Raw genomic sequence first — 20647 nt, 5'->3', positions numbered from 1 at the left:
AAACTGAGGCTCGGCGGGAAAAATAGGACTTAGCGGCTCAAGGATTCCTTCAAAACAAGCACTTTTCCCAAACTGAAGTCTGTCTTCCATTCTGTATAGCAATATGCTTACGTTTCACTTTGTGAAATAGAAAACAGACTTCCCCATATGAAAAATGTACACAAATATTTTAAATAAATGGCAACTCAAGTGTAAAGAAATCAAAATCATACGTACGTATGGCATCCATTTCCAGAATTGCTTGTTTGGCCTGTAAGACAGAATGGGAAAACACCAGTAATGAGGTGCAAGATTTAGCTTTATGTAGAGCACTTCAGTGAAGAGGACCCATATACCAATTAGAATCACTCTGGAGTTCACACAGTTGGTAAGTCAGTGTGTGGAGCAGGGGGCTGGACCATGTCCAGTTGTGTGAGGCTGAAGTTAAGGTCGTGTGAGCACCACCAGGAGGTAATCCCTTTTAGAGGGAGAAATCCAATTATCAGAAACATTGTTTCCTCAGAAGCCGAAATACAAGCGCCCCCCGGATGGGAAGAGGTCGCCGCTTCTCTGTGAAAGCTGCCTCTCACTGGAACTCGCTGCCATTGCAACTCCGTGCGGAATCCGTTCACCTCCGCTTTCGAAAATTACTAAAAACCTTCCCTTTCCCCACATAACTGTCCCTCACCCCCTCCCCCCACCCACCTCAGAGTCTTGATCTATCTCAGCGCTGGGATGCCTCATGGTAACCACGCGCTCTACAAAAATGATATACAATACAATACAATACCTAGGTCTAGCAGCCAATTCTCCTACCGACACGAGGTGGTCTCAAGTGTACTGACACTGAGATTTACTTTGTAGGCCCTCTTTATGCACTTTAATGCGCGCCCACTACCTTTCTACACAGCACGAAGATATCATCTTTCATATGTTTGTACTCACTGCAGAATGAGATGCTGGAGGCTTACCTTGCTCGTCTGTGAATGTTAAACACTGGAGATGCGTGTCATAAACTCTCCTTCAGACTGTTTGTCAAATAGAAGCAACTGGTTGATGAATTCAAATTACCAGACAGTTCAACACACCAGGGAAATATCTACTCCTCAATGTCCATAGCCTAAGTGGTCAGCGTGAGGGTTTCTGACTTAAACTGCCCAGCCCCATCTCTACAAAAATGCCAGTACCAGCTCCAGACCCTCATGTGCACAACTTACAAATCCACTAAAGCTGCATTACTGTTCAAATCCGCCAGTGCTACATGACAATGCAAATTCACCACTACAGCAGGACTACAAATCCACCAGTGCAGCAGGACTGTGCAAATCCACCACTGCCGTCAGACAGTGCAAACCCACAGCTGCCACCCGATGTGCAAACCCACCGCTGCTGCCTGACGGTGCAAACCCATTGCTGCCGCCTGACGGTGCAAACCCACCGCTGCCGCCTGACGGTGCAAATCCACCGCTGCTGCCTGACGGTGCAAACCCACCGCTGCCGCCTGACGGTGCAAACCCACCGCTGCCGCCTGACGGTGCAAACCCACCGCTGCCGCCTGATGGTGCAAACCCACCACTGCCATATGACAGTGCTAATCCATCACTGCCACATGACGGTGCAAACCCACTGCTGCCGCCTGACAAGCGCAAACCCACCACTGCCGCCTACCAGCGCAAACCCACAGCTGCCGCCTGACAGTGCAAACCCACAGCTGCCGCCTGACAGTGCAAACCTACCGCTGCCACCTGACTGTGCAAACCCACCACTACTGCCTGTCAGTGCAAATCCACCAATGCTGCCTGACAGTGCAAATCCACCACTGCTGTCTGACAGTGCAAATCCCCCACTCCTGAATGACGCAGTGGCCTGATGCATGTTTTGCCACTCACTACTGTCAGGAGTAAGACTCCGAGCACCTGATCATACACCAAATCCATGGGGTCAAGTCATGCTTAGCCACGCTATCCAAGGGGGAAAGGCTCTTGCTAACTAGGAACCTGATTGGGTGCTCAGACCAGTGCACAGAAGGCGCATGGCCAGCAGAGGGAGGTCACAGCAGTGAGAGCAGAGCACCTGATGATGCACAGTCCCTAAGGATAACTCCAGTGACCCAGCTCTTGCAAACAGCAGCAGTACTGATTAGATGGCATGTTTTATGGCCCGTTAGACCCCCAGCCCACCTTTAACATAACGCGGGACAACCGCAGTAAACTATACTGCTTCCCCACACCTGTAACAATGTTTTTGTAATGGACCCAAAAAGTCAATACTCGCTTTGCACGTTTGCCAACACTTAAAGGGAAGTGTGCATTATGGACTCTGTGCTGGTACAGACCTACTTATGATGGCAGCATTTAATGTATGGAAGTCCTTACTGCTGTAATCATTAAAATGAAGCAGTTGAAAGAGTGTAGGTTAAATTCTTACTTCATAATTATGAGCGTTACCTTAAAATTCTGCCATGTATATTAGCCATATGTGTCTGTAGATATATAAGCAAAATGCACCTTTACAGAATCCTGGGATATATTGATGAAGTGTTGATAGGAGGAAAATAGTTTTGAGGGCAGAGGCCGAGGGGCGTAACCAGCACAGTCTTGTTAAGTGTTTAAGGCTCAACAAGGTATATCTGCATATTATACCAAAACGTCCCAGGCAGCAGCAGTGCAGGTTTTTCAGATGTTTACAGGCCAGGACCAAATGAGCTACTTAAGGAACCACAGGAGCTGTACCTTTGGACTCACTGTTGCCACTTCAGTCCGAGGCAGCAACTGCAGCCGTTTCCGCTGCCAAGACACAAGCCCACCCTATGTTGCACCGCAATAACAAAAGGACATAATGCTTATCGAGCGAAAACAAAGTGTGATGGCTGGCAAGATGGTCCAAGGTCCCACGGTCGACCTTGAGGACAAACGCTTCAGCCCCCCTCTCCAATATTAAGCCACGTGACGTAGGTCCTCACCAGAAACCTCCCCCCTTTTCATGGTCAGGGAGAGTGAAGTGTCACGCCATTAGTTCCGGTTTACCTAATAGGAAAAGTAGGCACTGGCTTAGGGGCCCCACGACAAAGGATCAAATTAATATTGATTTGCTCTTGAAAGAAAATTATAATCAAGCTTTCTTAAATTGTTTACAAAAGATAGAAAAAATGAATCCACCAAACGAAACGAGAATTTTACATTAAAAAAGCGGGAGACACACAACATCGCCTATCGAGGCGGGAGGGGCTGCAGCTCAGGAGCTCTGGGCGCCTTGCGGGCAGCGGCGTGGTTCTCCCTCGGCGGATGCGACTCCCTGCGGCCCCCCCCTGCTAGTGCCGAGACCCGGAATGCAGACCTACAGACCCGCAAACGCTGGCGGGGATCATCGAGGATCAGCGAGTCTTTCCTGACGTGCAAGGAGAGTCACGGCGGCCCCACTTGCTGCTGCTGGGACGCTGGGAGCGGACCGGCGGCCCTACAGTCACTGGTGAGGATCGAGGCTCCCCGGACGTGTATGGGGACTAGCATGCAACCAGAAGCTGATGCACACCACTTCTTACACACCGCACATTTTTGTTTTGCTTAGTCCCTCGATGTTTGCAAAACGCGATGGCTGCTAAACTTCACTGCTAAACTTCACTATCAACATCAAGGGACCGACTGAGCAGAAAATATCCAAAAGGTATTTAATTCACATCACGCGCTTGCTCACATTTTTAAACTTCCTTTGTTCAAAATGGCAGAGGTTACTAACTGAAACTATAAATCTCCTCCTGTACCTCCAAAGGACCACAAGGCTCTTCGACGTAACTCCCCCACACAGGACCTACAAATTAGAGATAAGACTCCCTCCCAGCAAGCTAGGAAACTAGGAACTGGGCTCACTCAAATAGATTGTGAAACTACCCCTCCCTGCTCTCAAAGCTACCACAACAAACAGAGGACTGCTGTCTCTATCTCCCCCTATTTGGCGGCCATTTTTGACTGGCCTTTCTTTTTGACTGGTCCCTCTTATGAGCGGCCATCTTGGACTAGTCATTCTCACCTTTTGTTCATACCCTAAGAACTGGTTCACTTTAGACTAATATCGCTCCTTTCATAGCCTTGTATCTACACCTTTTTGTAACAGAGTGTCTGCCCTTTATTGCAGTATTTCACTTCTACTTGTTTTTTGTACATTTTATAACCTGCACTCGTGTCACTTTTGTATGCTCTTGTAATGCACCGACTGCTACCTCATATATTCTACTTGTTGTTTTTTGTACATTTCTTTATAACTGGCACTCATCTCACTTTTATTCTCCTGTAATGCACCGATTTCTACCTCACATGCTGTGCTCACTAGTGTCACTATTGATCCATGTAACTTGTTCCCATTTGTATTGTATTCCTTTATATCATTATTGATACATGCTACTTGTTTATATTTGTATTTTATTCCTATATATCACTATTGTTCACCCACCCGTGCCTACCTATACCGCCATGGATCCTGCTGGCAAGTACACATATAAAATCAACTACCCACCCGTACTCACCAAAAAAGCCGCTAAAAGCTTCAAACACAACTGCCTGAGGTCCCACCCTGAAACTCCCTTTGCCGACTCCTACTTCTCACCGGTCAATGGAGCCCTGAACACCGATATCATCTTCCACACCAAACGCAGAGCTCAATGGAGAAAAGCGTTCCTCACCCTACTCACCATCTCCACCTCCAAGAAATCAGCACATGGCCTAACACTATCCATCACACCATCCCAACTATTTCCAGGCAGAGCCACCATTACTATCTACAACAATGGGATTGTCCTAATGCAATCCAGAGACCGGGACCTGGAACTACTAGACAACCTGTTCCCCACCTTCAAAGAGCACCTCGCCAATCAACGGACCTCCACTATTATCACCTCCAGTCCTACCACCCCTGATCTCACAGCTCCCACTCACAACCCCTCCATGCCAGTTCAGTACCAGAACGACACGCACTTCACCTCTACCCCCAGCACCCTAGCCAATCACCCACCAGCTGTAGCTACCACATATTCCGCAATCACAATCACAGATCTCTCCCCCTCATACACCATCTGCACCCTCACCCCCCCTACCTACCCTCGGACCTCCACTCATACCACGTCCACCCCTCTCACCCCTGACATCACAGCTCCCACCCACAACCCGTCCAACCTAGTTCAGCAACAATCCGACCCGCATATCGACAAATCCCGCCCTTTATCCCCCCATTCTTAGTCCACACTATCCCCCTCTAATCAATCGAACAAGTTACTTACCTTCGGTAACGATATATCTGTAAGAAACAGTAGTTAGTATTAGATTCCTTACCTTAGATTCCTTACCTTAGAATATCCCCAGGCGTCAGTCTGGATCCGGAAACTTTTGCGTAGCAGTACCCCTGCGCATCGGTAGGCGTCGTCTGCAGGCGTCCCCTGCGGCTCCGCGTCCGTCGTCGGCGTCGTGCGCCGTGATGACGTCGCTGGAGTATATAGACGCCGCCTCCGCGCGCTGACGTCAGTTCTTTGTACACAGCTTTTCCGCGCCAGAACACGCAGAGCCATGTGAGAACCAACACTGGTGCCATTTGAAACTAGGGCCCTGAAAGGGATGTCCTTAACCCTAGGTATCAGTTCGCAGAACGGGGAGGATGGGTGGGGCGGTAAGGAATCTAATACTAACTACTGTTTCTTACAGATATATCGTTACCGAAGGTAAGTAACTTGTTCATCTGAAAGAAACAGGTTAGTATTAGATTCCTTACCTTAGAATAGATACCACAGCAATACCAACCCCGGTGGTGGGTCTGCGAACCAATACAATCCTACACCAGAAAGTCCTGGAGGACCGAACGGCCAAAGAAGCCATCCCTCCGGACTTGACTGTCCAGGCAGTAGTGCCTCGCAAAGGTGTGCAGCGAGGCCCACGTAGCCGCCTGGCAAATGTCCTGCAAAGGGACTCCCCGGCCCAGGGCAGTAGTAGCCGCCGTGGCCCGAGTGGAATGGGCTCTCAGCCCAACAGGAGGCTCCTTCCGAGCCAAAGAGTAGCACGCTTTGATGCACAGAACGACCCACCGAGAGATGGTCCGTTTATGTACCGCCCGTCCCTTCTTCGCACCCACGTAGCCAACAAACAGTTGGTCATCCACCCGGAACTGGCGTGTGCGATCCATATAAAATGAAAGCGCACGTTTTGGGTCCAGACGATGGAGCCGCTCTTCATCCTTCGAAGGATGCGGAGGCGGAAAGAAGGAGGGGAGGGTGATGGACTGCCCGATGTGAAAAGCAGAGACTACTTTGGGCAGGAAAGAAGGTCTAGTTCTTAGAACCACCTTGTCTGGATGAATGGACAGGAAAGGAGGTTTGACAGAAAGAGCCTGGAGCTCACTCACTCTCCTGGCAGAGGTGATGGCAACCAGGAAGGCCGTCTTTAAAGTCAGGAGACGGAGAGGGCAGGAATGAAGTGGCTCAAAGGGAGCGCACATCAAGAAGGTCAGAACCAGGTTCAAGTCCCACTGAGGCATCACGAACGGAACAGGTGGATACATGTGCGTGATGCCCTTCAAGAATCTTGTTACAATAGGGGACTTGAACAAAGAAGGTTGATCAGGCAGCCTTAAAAAAGCCGAAAGGGCAGAAAGGTAGCCCTTGATAGTGCCCAGAGCAGAGCCCTGCTGGGCAAGAGAGAGAAGAAAGAGGAGAACCTCGGAAAGAGGGGCAGAGAGAGGGTCCACAGCCTTTGCTGTGCACCATGCCACAAATCTGTTCCACCGGCAGGCGTATACCGACTTTGTGGAGGGACGCCTGGCTGCCAGAATCACATCACAGACTTCAGGAGGCAAGTCAAATGGCCTCAACTGTCGCTGCTCAATCTCCACGCATGGAGGTGGAGACTGGACAGGTTCGGGTGGAGGACCGTCCCCTGCTGCTGCGACAGAAGGTCCTCCCGAAGGGGCAGGCGGATCGAGGGACCGACTGACATGCTGAGTAGCTCGGGATACCAGTACCTTCGAGCCCAGTCCGGAGCCACAAGGATAACTTGGGCCCGGTCGCGCCTGATCTTCTTCAGCACTCTGGGCAGAAGTGGTATAGGCGGAAAGGCGTACAACAGACCGCAGCTCCACTCGCGCCGAAAGGCGTCGCCGTGCGAGTGCCGTCTTGGAAACTCCAACGCGCAGAACTGATGACATTGCGCGTTCTCTTCTGTGGCGAATAGATATAACCAAGGCTCTCCCCATTGCAGAAAGAGGCCTTTCGCCACGTCCGAGTTCAGACGCCATTCGTGATCCACCGAGCACCGACGGCTGAGTTCGTCCGCCCTGGCGCTCAGAGAACCTGCCAGGTGTTGAACCGTCAGAGTCACGCCCTGACGTTACAGCCATTGCCAGAGACGCAGAGCCTCCTGGCAAAGGGTCCACGACCCCACTCCGCCTTGTTTTTTGCAGTACCACATGGCGGTGGTGTTGTCCGTGAACACCTGCACTACACTCCCGTCGACAAAGGGGAGGAATGCCTTCAGTGCTAGGCGAATCGCCCGCAGCTCCAACATGTTGATATGGAGCCGGGACTCCGCCGGAGACCAGATGCCTCTGATCTCCGCCTCTCCCAAGTGGCCTCCCCAGCCCTGGAGGGACGCGTCCGTCACAACTACGTGCGCCGGTAGGGGAAGGGAGAGGGATCTGCCTCTGACCCAATCGCGGTCCGTAAGCCACCACTGCAACTGTCTCGCAGTGCCCTCCGAGATCAGGACATGGTCGGATAGGTTGCCTTGATGCTGGGCCCACTGAAACTTCAGGTCCCACTGCAGAGCCCGCATCCGCCACCGGGCGTGATGCACCAGAAGGATGCAGGAAGCCATCAGCCCCAGCAGCCGCAGCGTCAACCTGACCGAAACCCGGGATAACGGCTGAAAGATGGGAATCAAAGCCTGTATATCCCGGACCTGCCGTTCCGGAGGATAAACCCGAAACTGCGCCGAGTCGAGAACCGCTCCGATGAAAAGGAGCTTTTGAGAGGGACACAGGTGTGATTTCGGCACATTGATGGAAAACCCCAGCTCGTGCAGGAGGTCTGCCGTCATCTGAAGGTGGTGGACGACTGTCTGGGGCGAGCCCGCCTTCAACAACCAGTCGTCGAGGTAGGGGAAGACTGAAACCCCTAACCGGCGCAGATGAGCTGCGACCACCGCCATCACTTTCGTGAACACCCGTGGGGCGCTGGTAAGGCCGAACGGGAGCACGATAAACTGAAAGTGCTCGTGGCCTACCGTGAACCGTAGGTAACGCCGGTGGGCCGGCAGGACGGGGATGTGAAAATACGCATCCTGCAAGTCCAACGCCACCATCCAGTCTTGCGGGTCTAGAGCAGCCAAGACCTGAGCCAAAGTCAACATCTTGAACTTCTCCTTCCGGAGGAAGCCGTTGACGTTCCGTAGATCCAAGATAGGACGCAGGCCCCCCTTGTCCTTCTTGGGTACCAGAAAGTAGTGGGAATAGCAACCACACCCTACTTCTGGCCCAGGAACGCGCTCGATGGCCCCCTTGGCCAAGAGGGCCGTAACTTCCTCCTGCAGAAGTGTCAAGTGGTCCCCCGACACACGGTGGTTCTGCGGTGGCATGGCTGGAGGAGTGGTCTCGAAGGGGAGGGAGTAGCCCCTTCGGACGAGCTGCAGCACCCACCTGTCCGATGTGATAGTGCGCCAGCGGGAGTGGTGATGGCGAACCCTGACACCCACTGGCGTCACATGGGCCTGAAAGCACGGACTATGAGGATTTGGAGGCTGATGCTGCGGGGGGAGGTGTGGTCTGACCTCGCCGTTGTCCCCGACCGCCTCCACGGCGGAATCCACGGCCGCCACCGCGTTGAGAAGTGTTCTGCGGTGCGTGGCTGGCAGCACGTGTGGGACCGCCCCTTCCTTGGCCACGAAAGGAGCGAAACGAACCAGTTTGCTGGCGCTGGGTCGAAAGACCCAAGGACTTGGCCGTGACCCTGGAGTCCTTGAAGCGCTCCAGCGCGTGGTCCGCCTTGTCGCCAAACAGGCGACTGCCATCGAACGGCATGTCCATCAAAGTATTTTGGACATCTGCCGAAAAATTGGCGGATCTCAGCCAGGCGTGGCGACGAATCGCCACCGTCGTGGACATCGCTCTGCCCAGCGAGTCGGTCGTATCAAGACCACACCTGATGGAGTATCTTGCTGCATCCCGGCCTTCAATCATAGCCTTGCCGAGCTTTGCCCGTACCTCCTGCGGGCATTCTGGCAGCAACTCCGCGACCGTGTCCCACAGAGAGTGGGTGTAGCGGCCCAAGAGGCATGCGGTGTTGCAAGACCGCAGTCCCAAACTCAGGGACGAGAAGACCTTTTTTCCATACTGGTCGTACCTCTTGGATTCCCGGTCGGGCGGGGCCGACGGGAATGCGGTCTGGGAAGTCGAGGCCTGGATCACCAGACTCTCAGGGGTGGGATGGGTGGACAGGAACTTGGGGTCGTCCGGACACGGACGGTGGCGTCTGGCCACGTTCCTATCAACAGGCGAACCTGAAGCGGGCCTGGACCACGTGCCCAAAAGAACGTCTGTCAAGGCTTCGTTGAACGGCAGCAGAGGCTCCTGCGGGCATGCCTGCGGTTTGAAGACCTCGGTGAGGATGTTAGGCCTCACGACCGCGACGGGGAGCTCAAGGTGTAAGGCCTTGGCAGCCCTCATCAACACCACTGAATAAGCAGCCCCAGCCTCCGAGGCCACAGTAGGAGGCGAGACAAAACCAGGGTTAGGAGAGTCGTCCAGACCACTGGCGTCACCCAAATCACCTGTCCAGTCCACGTCGTACTGACACTCGCATGACAGAGGGTCCTCAGACCCCTCCCAACCCTCTCCGTATTCTACATCCTCCCCATATTCGGAGTCAACAATGTAGACCGGCTCCCCGGGGTCCACAGGCCCCATCGGCGTCGGACTCGGCGTCGGACGACGCCGGTCCGACTCCGCGTCCGGAGTCGAAGAGGGAATGGGGGTGGCGCCGCCCGGAGCCCCGGTGCCGCGCGGAGGTGGCACCATGGGTTGCCCCGATGGAATCGGCGCCGGAGAGGCCGGTGGACCAGCCGGCGTCGACCCTGAAGGGCCCAGCGGCGCCGGGGCCGGAGCCGCCGGCGGCGTCGGGGCCGGAGCACCCGACGGCGTTGGGGCAGGAGCACCCGAACCGCTCGGGCCCCCGGACGGGACCACCGGGCCCGCAGGCGCCGTAGGCCACGTCGGAGGAGACAGTGCCCTCATGGCCATGAGGAACTCCTCTATCTCCTCGCGCGACGCGCCTTGCCCAGGGACCGTAGGGTATGGAGCAGGCCGCGCCGGCGACCCACACGGAGCCGCGGGGGTGGGGCCACCCGAACCCCCGGCCGCATCGCGTGAGCGTCGGGGGGAGTCGGGGGTACGATGACGACGCCCCGACTTCTTGTGTTTCTTACCTGAGGAACCAGAGGAATGGTGACGACTTCCGGAGCGCTCGTGGCGGCTCCGCGACCGCTCTCGCGACCGCTCCCTCGACCTCCGGCCGGACCGGGACCGCTCTCGACGCGGGGCCGACACCCGGAGCTCGAGCAGCTTGCGGGACCGCTCCCGTCTAGCCTTACTCGTCAAGGCCCGGCAATTGACGCAGGAGTCCACGTCGTGGTCCGGGCCCAGGCACCGGAGGCAGAGTCGGTGGTGGTCCGTGACCGACATCGTGCGGTCACACCCGTCACAATTCTTAAACCCGGGCATCCTACCGGCACCTTAGGAGTAGATAGTAATTCAAAAACTTTGGTCAAAAGACCGGAGTACTGCTCTTCGGATCTGCGCTAACTGGCGCGGAAAAAAGAAGAACTGACGTCAGCGCGCGGAGGCGGCGTCTATATACTCCAGCGACGTCATCACGGCGCACGGCGCCGACGACGGACGCGGAGCCGCAGGGGACGCCTGCAGACGACGCCTACCGACGTGCAGGGGTACTGCTACGCAAAAGTTTCCGGATCCAGACTGACGCCTGGGGATATTCTAAGGTAAGGAATCTAATACTAACCTGTTTCTTTCAGATACGCAGAACACGCCACCTTACTTAATTTAACATCTCCTCCCCACAACAGGACCATCCTCAACTCCGTTTCCCCTCCATTCTCAGCCCCCATGACACTACCTGCACCCCCACCACCACCAACAGACACTCACCCTCCACCCTGCTATCTCTGCCTTCCACCAAAGTCCTCACCCATACCGCCGACCTCCCCCCTACCTCAAACACACCCCTCCCTCCCAAACCCTCTCTCCCCGGGGCCCCCTCCACGGAGCCCCGCACGAATACGAACACCAGCCCACCCCCCCACCCGCACGCCAATTCCCTGGTCAGTCACTCACCCCTGACTCACCCACTCCCCACCACCAACACTCACCCCACGCTGGGCATGATTATGGCCACCCTCCTCCAGGTCAAAGATGACATTCACATCATCAAAGAACTACTCCTCACACACCCCAAACACCCCTCACCCACCACCTCCCCTCCTCCCAACAGGTCCCCCACCCTTCCGGATAAGTCCCTCATTCAACACTCCACTCACCGGACCTCAATCCCTATTCGCATGCATTTACAGGAACAACCTCTCTGTTCTGAAAGTCAGCTCCCCCTCCTTACCCTCCCCAACCTCCTGTGAATACATCTGCCTCGATATTATCAGTGATGGCAAGCCGATATGCTCTCTTCACGGCATTTACCACCCACCCGGGGATCACCCCTCCTTCGCCCAACAAATCATGGATATGATCTCAACCAATTCCGGAAAGCAGCTCACCCAAATATACCTCAGTGACTTTAACCTCCACTGGAACGATCACAATGACGCGGTGGTAAATAGTCTAAAAAAATTCCTCAATGCCCTTGATCTCACCCAAATAAGCAACAGTCCGACCCACGAGAAAGGCTCTATCCTCGACCTTATTATATCCAAAGAAGACTCTATCCAACTCGAATCTATCCAACCCTGTGACTGGTCAGATCATCATATTGTCACATTCTTCATCAATGAAAAAGTCAAATTTTACTCGGCTCAATCCTCCAAGCCCAAAATCTGGAGAAGAGACTTGAAAAAACTCAACCCAAACTCTTTACCCCCTAACAGCTGCAATCTCCTACTTCCCCCTACCGGCACTACGGACGTTCAATCCTTGACTGACCACTATATCAACGCGATGACCTCAATAATTAACGAGGCTGCACCTATGCAACTAAAAAGAGTCTCCACTAAAATCTCCAACCCATGGTACGACCGGAGTCTCAATGAAGATAGACGGGCCGTGCGAATGGCAGAGCGCACCTGGAGATCAGATCCATCTGCACTGCATCTAAAAACACTGAAGAAAAAGAGAAACGCCTACTTCAGGAAAATTAAACGCTCAAAAACAGACTTCTTCAGCCTCCAGCTCGACCAAGCAAAAAACCGTCCGAGAAAACTGTTTGAGCTAATCAGAACACAATCCAAAGAACAACCCCAGCCACTCAGCATCACGCGCGAGGCTCCCTCCTGTGAAGAATTCTCCGATTTCTTTATCCAAAAAACTGACAGCATAAAGAGCGATCTCCTCAGTGACGCAAGCCTCTATTCCAAACATCAATGCATATCACCCACTGAACCAAAAAACAATGCTACATAGTCATCCTTTGTCACCTACTCTGAAGAAGAAATTGGCAAACTGCTCAGCACCTTGAAACCATCCAACCACCTCACAGACCCCCTTCCTGCTAACGCTGTAAAATACTTTACCCCTTTGCTCCTCCCTCTCTGGACTAAAATTATCAACAGCGCACTTCAACAAGGAACCATCCCTGACTCCCTCAAAGTGGGTCAAGTCACACCTTTACTAAAGAAACCTACAGCCGACCCCTCTGATTTAAACAACTACCGTCCCATTACCAATATCCCCACTCTCGCCAAACTGTTGGAAAAATGCGCTCAACTACAACTGACTGTTCAGTTTGATCTCCTCAACGCTCATCAATCAGGCTTCCGAGCAGGACACAGTACAGAAACTGCTATGACCCACATAATTGACGACGCCCTTCAAACCCTAGACCAAAACGATACATGCCTCCTCATCCTTCTTGATCTCTCTTCAGCATTCGACACCGTCAAACATGAGAACTTACTCGAACTTTTAAACACAAGAATGGGTCTATCCGGGACTGTTCTCAAGTGGTTCACTTCCTTTCTACACAACAGGTCGCAGAAATTCAAGAGCAACAACCTGATGTCCTCGCCAATACCGGTTTCGCTAGGTGTCCCCCAAGGCTCCTCCCTATCCCCAACTTTGTTCAACCTAGTTATGGAACCTCTCACCACCTTGTTACAAGCAGCCAATGTACACTTTCACATGTATGCCGATGACACCCAACTATATCTCAAAGTACAATCCCCCAATGACATTTTGCTCCTAAACTCTACCATCAGAAGCACCCAATCCTGGCTTGCCGATAATCATCTCAAACTCAATGCTCTGAAAACAGAGTTCCTTCTTATCTCTCCTCCCGCGAAGATCTCTACCACACAAACTTGGCTTAAACACCTAACTGCACTCAATGTCCAACCCACCATCGTGGACTCAGCAAAATCTTTAGGCATAACACTGGACACCAATCTCAATATGCAGCAACATATCAGCAAGGCAACTAAGGGAGCGAACTACCAAATCAATACCCTTAGGAAACTTAAACCCTTCCTCCCTGCCAACGACTTCCAAACGGCAGTACAAGCACTAGTCATCCCTCGAATAGAATATGGCAGCATTGCCCTCTGCGGACTCCCCCTAACTACTACCGCACCCCTAAGAGCTTCTCTAAACGCTGCAGCGAGACTCATCACTGGGTCAAAAAAACACTCACATATCTCACCTGACTTGAAATACTTGAACTGGCTACCTTTTGAAGCAAGAATACATCTGAAAATCGCCTGCATGACGCACAAGGCTATCCACCTGAGCTCACCCAGCTATCTCACTCAGAAGCTAACAATTTCTGGAGGCTCTAGAAACACCAGAGGCACAAACAATCTTCTGCTGAAGCCTCGAAGATTCCGGAAGGAAAAAAAACTTATAAGCGCTCCTTCTCAGGAATGGCACCCAGGATCTGGAACTCACTCCCTCCTGATACGAGGCTCATTTCCTCCACTACACTGTTTAAGAAAGAAGTAAAAGCTATCCTCATGGCTAAATACACTTGAACTATTGTTCTGGACTCATTTAAGTCTCTGCACCGATCTTTACTACTTGTTGTCCCCTTTGTTCATTTGTTTTACCTGTATTACCTACTTACATGATTTTTCATGTTCCCACGTATTTGTACTATTAGCATTACTGATGTATCTGTTTGACTATGCTCCCTCATGTTCCCCTTCTATGTAAAGCGCTCTGATATCTGCAAAGATCTTGTTCGCGCTATATAAAACTTTCAAAATAAATAAATAAATAAAATAAAGACTCCATTGAATATGACGTCTTGTAAAAGGCAGATTTTCAAGATATTCTGAAAGATTTGACCACAAACAAATTGAGGAAAGTGAATAGTTAAATATGTTTATCAAACCAAAAATTACTTTTTGGTTTAATACGTATTGGGAGATCATTTGGGAAGGGGGCCCGACATTTCGACTGCCTAGGGGCCTCCCCAGGGTTTAATCCTGGATGCCATTGTTTTAGTGTTTACAAATAGTGAGCAGAACTCTTTCATGGGGCTAGTAACTAAACCGCCTTTAACAAGAAGAGTAGCAACATATTACATTCTAAATATATTTATTATGAGCATCCCAACACTCCACAATAATTACAACGTAACGCTGTAAACTTAATAATGGCAGAGCTTGGGCACTAAATGGGTTTATTGGTCATTTTAAAATCCGTGTTTCTTAATCAGTTTCTAAAATTAAAATCTATAAAACAGTGGGCTTAGTGTTAGCGCCTCTTCATTACCACAGTGTTATCTGCATCTAAAGCAATCAAATCATCTTAATTGGCCACGTCATGCAACATAGCATAGCTGGCAAGGTTTCAGATTGCTATGTGTGACATTTTCAGAATTTGAATGTAATTATGAGTGACATTCAACGAGAATCAGTGACACTTTCTCACAAACAAATATCAAGCAACAAAGATGAGGGAAATATATACATTTCAGAAACTACACCCATTTAAATAACAAGAAACTCTTAAGATTATCTTAAAACTGCTGCAAAGTACCAGAAATGGAAGGGCAGTCCTCCTCTCCTCAATAGGTGCCAAAAACAATACCACTTCCTTCTTTAGCTTTTTCCCATGCACATACTCCTCCAAAACACCAACTCTCCTCCTACAAAACAATCTCATACACTAGCATAATCTCCTCTCATCCGGCACTTTACACCTGCTCGCACTACATTAGCGCAGATAATTGACATTGCCGTCTCATTGTAAAATTGCCATTAATTCAATGCTACTAAACCTTCCCAGAGTGATCATTCATCAAATCCAAACGTTTTCCTGTAGACCATTGCTGTAACTGGGCACCTGCAGTACTTGAATTTAAAAGGGAGAGCGTCTACACTTCTCAGCAATGCTGTAATATGTAATAGGAGAACAGCTGCACTTTGAAAGTGGAAAGCAGCACTTTATGTTTTTATTTAAAGTACTGCCTGTAGCATTTCATAGGTATATGTCACTCCTCCAACTGCAGACATCACTCTATGAGCACGGATTGAGAGCCCCTTCTGGACAGCCCCTAAGCAACATTCTCGACTACGGGGTTCTGGTAAATTGCCAATCGCCCGAACTGGTGTTGCTCAGATAGCAGCAGTCGCTGGGCCTCTCTTATCTTGTAGGGCGGCTCAGGGCTGCATTAAAGAGATGACCGTCTGCAGAATTCCCGTTCGCAGCTGCCACTACAGGTCATTGAGAAGTCACAGGCTATGGTTTGCTGTGCCTTTTCACGATAGTACAGCACAGCGCTCGCGTGGACGGACACATGTACAGAGACCATCCCGGAACACACGTGGAGCCAGGGCCGGTGAAGAATGCCCAGACCACGGGAATCTTTGCCTGGGGGTCAGGGCTTGGGAGGCAGTGTGAGCGCGATCTCCTCAACAGCACAGCAGCACGGAGAGGGCCCAAAATGGTATTTAAATTCTAGTCTGTGCTTCCCTGCTTTAATAAATAAATCAAGAGTCAGCTGAATGGAGCCTACCTAGCCCTGCCTCTGCAGCACCACCCTGAGTTTGGAGAGCAGAGAGCGGAGCTACAGGTCATACGTATGGCACATTTTTGGTCCATGATGGGGGGTTTATGCCAACACAGATCCCAATTGGTTAGAGAAATATTAAATTGTTGCTCTTTTTACTTTCTTAAATGCCAAGGGTATGTTGGAAGATAAAGGCAGAAATTTATAGGAAATAATCAGGGGTACGTCGGGTAAAGTGTCTGTCAGACTGTAAAATTTCAAAACTATGAATCCCTCTTTGAGACACGCAGCAGTCTCCGTGATGACACTTTCAATCTTTAATGCAACCTCTCCTTTCCGACCAGGTCCGGTCGCAGGGCAGTGGCATGATGAGCACTGTGATGAAGTGGGTACAGGCAGCGCTGCGAGTGGTAGTGGACGCTTAAACGAGAGTAACACATTCATAACTGACACCTGCTCGCACTCCGGCCCCACCCGCCTCAGGAGTAACTTTACTTCCAGGCTTTCTCCCCTCTCAGGAAAGGGACAAACTATTGCAGTTGTGACGCCATGTGGACCCAGAATCAGCGAAGCAACAGCAGTCTAACGCTCAGCAGCCCCGAGCCCCCCCTCCCCCCCTCACCCCCAGACTTAATATAACTTGAGGACGGCACTCTGCAGCAGATTAGTACACTGTCAGCCCGTAGTCTGTCCAGTGCCTCGGCCTTGGTTCCGGGGTCAGCCAGGTCAAAGGCCCGATCATGCCATACAAAAACATGCACCGCGTGTCTCATCTGCAGTCCGCTCGCGCGCTGGTGGCCTGCAAAAGTTTCAGGCAGTCTCAGCAACAGCACTCCTTGGACAATAAAATTATTACACACTCGCATGAATCTGGGAATGTGGCATGGACAAGAGTATGCTGTACATGACAGAGCGAGTTGACCGGACCCAGCGTGAATTAGAGTGCTACCAGCTTTCGCTTGGTCTGTCGCTGCTAATTAATAGTAGCGTTTCTGAGAGAGTCGGTGAGAATGAATAGACGGCTCTGTCGGCCAGGCACTTACTTATATTTGCAGGCCGCCTCCAGTCCTAGCCGCAAAGACTCATCCGGCGGCGGCACACCGCGCCACCTGAGCATGATTCTTCAGGCCCTCAGTCCAGTCCTCGCGGAATCATGATGTTGATTCATTTTAAATGTGACCAATGACTGCAGTTGAGTCCCCGGCCCCGCTCCGCTCCGCCTCTGACCGACCATGCCTGTCCCAGGACTCGTGAGGTCATATCCGATCACCTGCTCCCCACGCGGGGCCACAGCCTGTAATGCAACGACTGCTAAGGTCAGGCCCCGACCGGGTCTCCGTAATTGGGCACTCCGAGGCAGTGACTCACTCACTGTACTACCGCGCAGCCGGCGGGAATGTTAATGCAGGCGCCAGGGCTGATTGTAACATTTGTAGCACACTGACGGATAGAGGATGTTTAACTGTTTTCTAACTGTGCTTCTGCCGGCCGCAAGTGAAGTCTGCTGCTGCCCGGAGCGCACACAGGTGTCTGAGCGCCAGCGCACGCTAGCACCTGGTGTAGCAGGCAGCCAGTTTCAGCTCTGTCAGAGCAGAGTGCTGTCACTGGCAGAAATGCGTGACAATGCATTTCAGTGCGGTGATGCGGGAACACCACACTGAAATGCGTTAGCGTCACGCCAGAAGCGTGACACTTGGCAGACCTGACATAGGGTTCGTCGTGAGTGTAAAGTTCAGATGCACACGTCACAATCATGGCAGTGACATATCCGTCGTTCGTATATCCTTCAGCGCTAAAACGGCAGCAGTTTACACTGTTTAATTTCTGTGTAATTATATATAAATATACATAAAGGGATATACGTACAGCGTAAAACCGTATGCACAAATGCGTACTAAAATATTCACAAAAGAGAGCATCATAAAAAATAAAAAAAAGAATGTTTCGATGCTGCTATTCATGAACTTTCCACAAGGGGTCATAGCTGACCTTTCATTTGATAAAGTGGTGCTCACAGGCAAGAACATTGTATGCATATATTAAAGTGCGCGTTCACCAGCAGGTGTGCTGATGTGTATGGTACCAGACACATTTGAATGAATCTGGCATACCTTATTAATCACTGTTTTACGCGCATGGGCATCAATCCACCAAAATGCCTGGAGTATCGATAGTGACATCGAAAACCATTTGACCGATACTTTGAGTCACATACACAGACATGCTTTGACATACACACACATTTACACCCTCTCAGAGAGAGACACTCACCTACAAGCAAGCATGCATACAACATACGTTTAAAAGCATGTTTTTCTTACCATAGCTGTCAGATAGGGTTATATTCCAGCTAAATTATACTCCATTTTTATTACAATAGTGAATAATATTATTCACTATTTGTGTAATGCAAATCTGACAAAAACCATGAAAATGGAGCTACAAACGACGACCATTAGGGTGAGCTGCTCCTTTGTTCCAGGCACTTATTTTGCCACCTCTGAGGCCAGGGGTCTCAAAGGCAGTGCAAGGGGTAGCAAGTGGCAAGCCAGGGGTCGCAGATGCAACCCCTGGCGACCCCTAAATGATTTTTATGCTTACACAGTGCTAATTGCTTTGTTACTTCCTCTCACTAGAGTGTGATACAGCTATCCCAATGCGTAACTTTCCATTAATTCTTCCAACCAGAAATTGGTTTATCGTAATAATCTAAAAGCTTTTGTATTATTTCTGAGATTCCCCCCATAGTCTCTACACAATTTGTATTCCTCACAAAAAACCCGGATCCAAGTGGCCTGCCTGTGCTGTGCAGGTTCTTTAGAATATATTTACTTCACAGACAGTAGACACGGTGGCACATGCGCCCCAGTGTCAGCTTTGGGTGCCCACCTCCAGGGAGAGTGAGAACCCACACATGTCATGGATCCTTAGCCTTTGGGGGTGAAGAGACCATACTTGCCTCCATCCTACGGGCCCATGGCTGTCCTCGAGACAGGTACATGTGCAGAGGTGGCACCAGGCACCTCCCTTCATTCTGAGCTTTGCCTGGGGCACAGGGTGGGCAAGGGTAATGGATGGAGCTTACCGTCTCTTACAGCATTTGTAAAACAAAATATGGGGCTGATAAGGGCAATTTCCCCACACTTAGTTCCTGCTGCTTGGAAATGCCATGGGAGATAAACTATAACAGATACATAGACAATTTAATTATCAGATGTGGAAAAACTCCAAAACACACAAAAGCAATGATAAGAGCATGACTAGAAAATATCCAAATTGGCATTTTGGAGAATTAGAATAAAACGAAAAAATTGAGCCCCAATTTAATGCTCAAAATCCTACATATCCTTTCCATGTACGAGTCCCGGGAACGATGAAGCAAGTTTACAACGCTGAAGACCCCAACAGGGCCAACTTGAGACTTGAATCATTTAAAAGGTCAATATACTATACATTATTTGGATAGCAAGATCAGTGACACAGACTATTGAGTTTGTGGCCTGCACTATATGAATAGCCAACATTTTACTTTTATTTTTAATAATTAAAAATAGTGTTTTTTGGGCAATGAGTGAATTCCCGAAGAGGAGCCAAGAGGCAACAAGGTACCCTTGAAAAGCAAACCCGAAAAAACAAAATGTAAAGGCAATTCCAAACACATAAGAACATTTTCACAACTGTGTGGACGCTTCTCAACCCATATCAGATTTCTCTGGTTTAACTCAATTTACCTCTTTCTAGAAAATCCTCTTTAACAGTAGAGCTACTGACCTTCGCTGGAATCTTGGCAGGATGGTTTTCCAGAATAAGTCTTTTTAAATGTAGAATCCAGAGGCGTTTATCTTGTTGCGACTTGGCCTGTTGAGGCATAAAGAAAGCAGTTATTTCAGCGACATTTCTATGCTACGTCTTGGCATGGTGAGTGGTTATTTGTCACATGACGAGTGGTTACTGTCGCTACACTACTCGGGCATACAAGGCTTGTTAGATTCAGTACATGTGTCTGAAACTGGGCATGGAAATCAGTATGTGAAATGACCTAGAACCAGCATATCATTCTTTGCTGGGGCTGGGTGATGGTTTGACTTGAATGTGTGGGGCATGTTCATTAAAGATATGAATACTTTTAAGATTAATCCGTCTATTTTGTAGGCTTGAGCGTACACCAGGCTTCTAAGGTGTTGAAAGTATATTTAGAACAGTCCCATTAGGATTTTATGTACAGTGGACCAATGATGTTTTAATAAGGATGTTATGCTGAAAATGAAGTGGCGTGTGTCCTAGGAGCCATCTTGCCCTCAGTGTTATCAGCAGAGCAAGATCTAAACAGGAGCACCTTACAAACATTAAGCTATAATACAGTGATCACACACTTAAGTGTCAGCTCAGGGTTCTAATGTAAGTCTATCTGACCCATTCATTCCATTCTTTTTTTTAATTACATCTGCTATC

General features: G+C 50.3%; 1 protein-coding gene across 2 annotated transcripts in view; it reads right to left on the bottom strand.

Annotated features, from left to right (window-relative positions):
• PLEKHG1 (pleckstrin homology and RhoGEF domain containing G1) overlaps window positions 1-20647 on the bottom strand; it is a 288105-nt gene that overhangs the window by 71399 nt on the left and 196059 nt on the right. For both annotated transcript variants that reach the window (XM_078649385.1, XM_078649384.1), the window contains exons 10-11: window positions 19967-20053; window positions 217-250 (exon numbers count right to left, since the gene is read on the bottom strand). In XM_078649385.1, coding sequence (XP_078505511.1) covers window positions 217-250; window positions 19967-20053 — 121 coding nt within the window. The remainder of the gene's footprint in view (window positions 1-216; window positions 251-19966; window positions 20054-20647) is intronic.

Source organism: Lissotriton helveticus, chromosome 6 (assembly GCF_964261635.1).
Source record: "Lissotriton helveticus chromosome 6, aLisHel1.1, whole genome shotgun sequence".
NCBI lineage: Eukaryota > Metazoa > Chordata > Amphibia > Caudata > Salamandridae > Lissotriton > Lissotriton helveticus.
The sequence above is the reverse complement of the archived record's forward strand: the minus strand, read 5'-3'. Positions and strand labels throughout refer to the sequence as shown.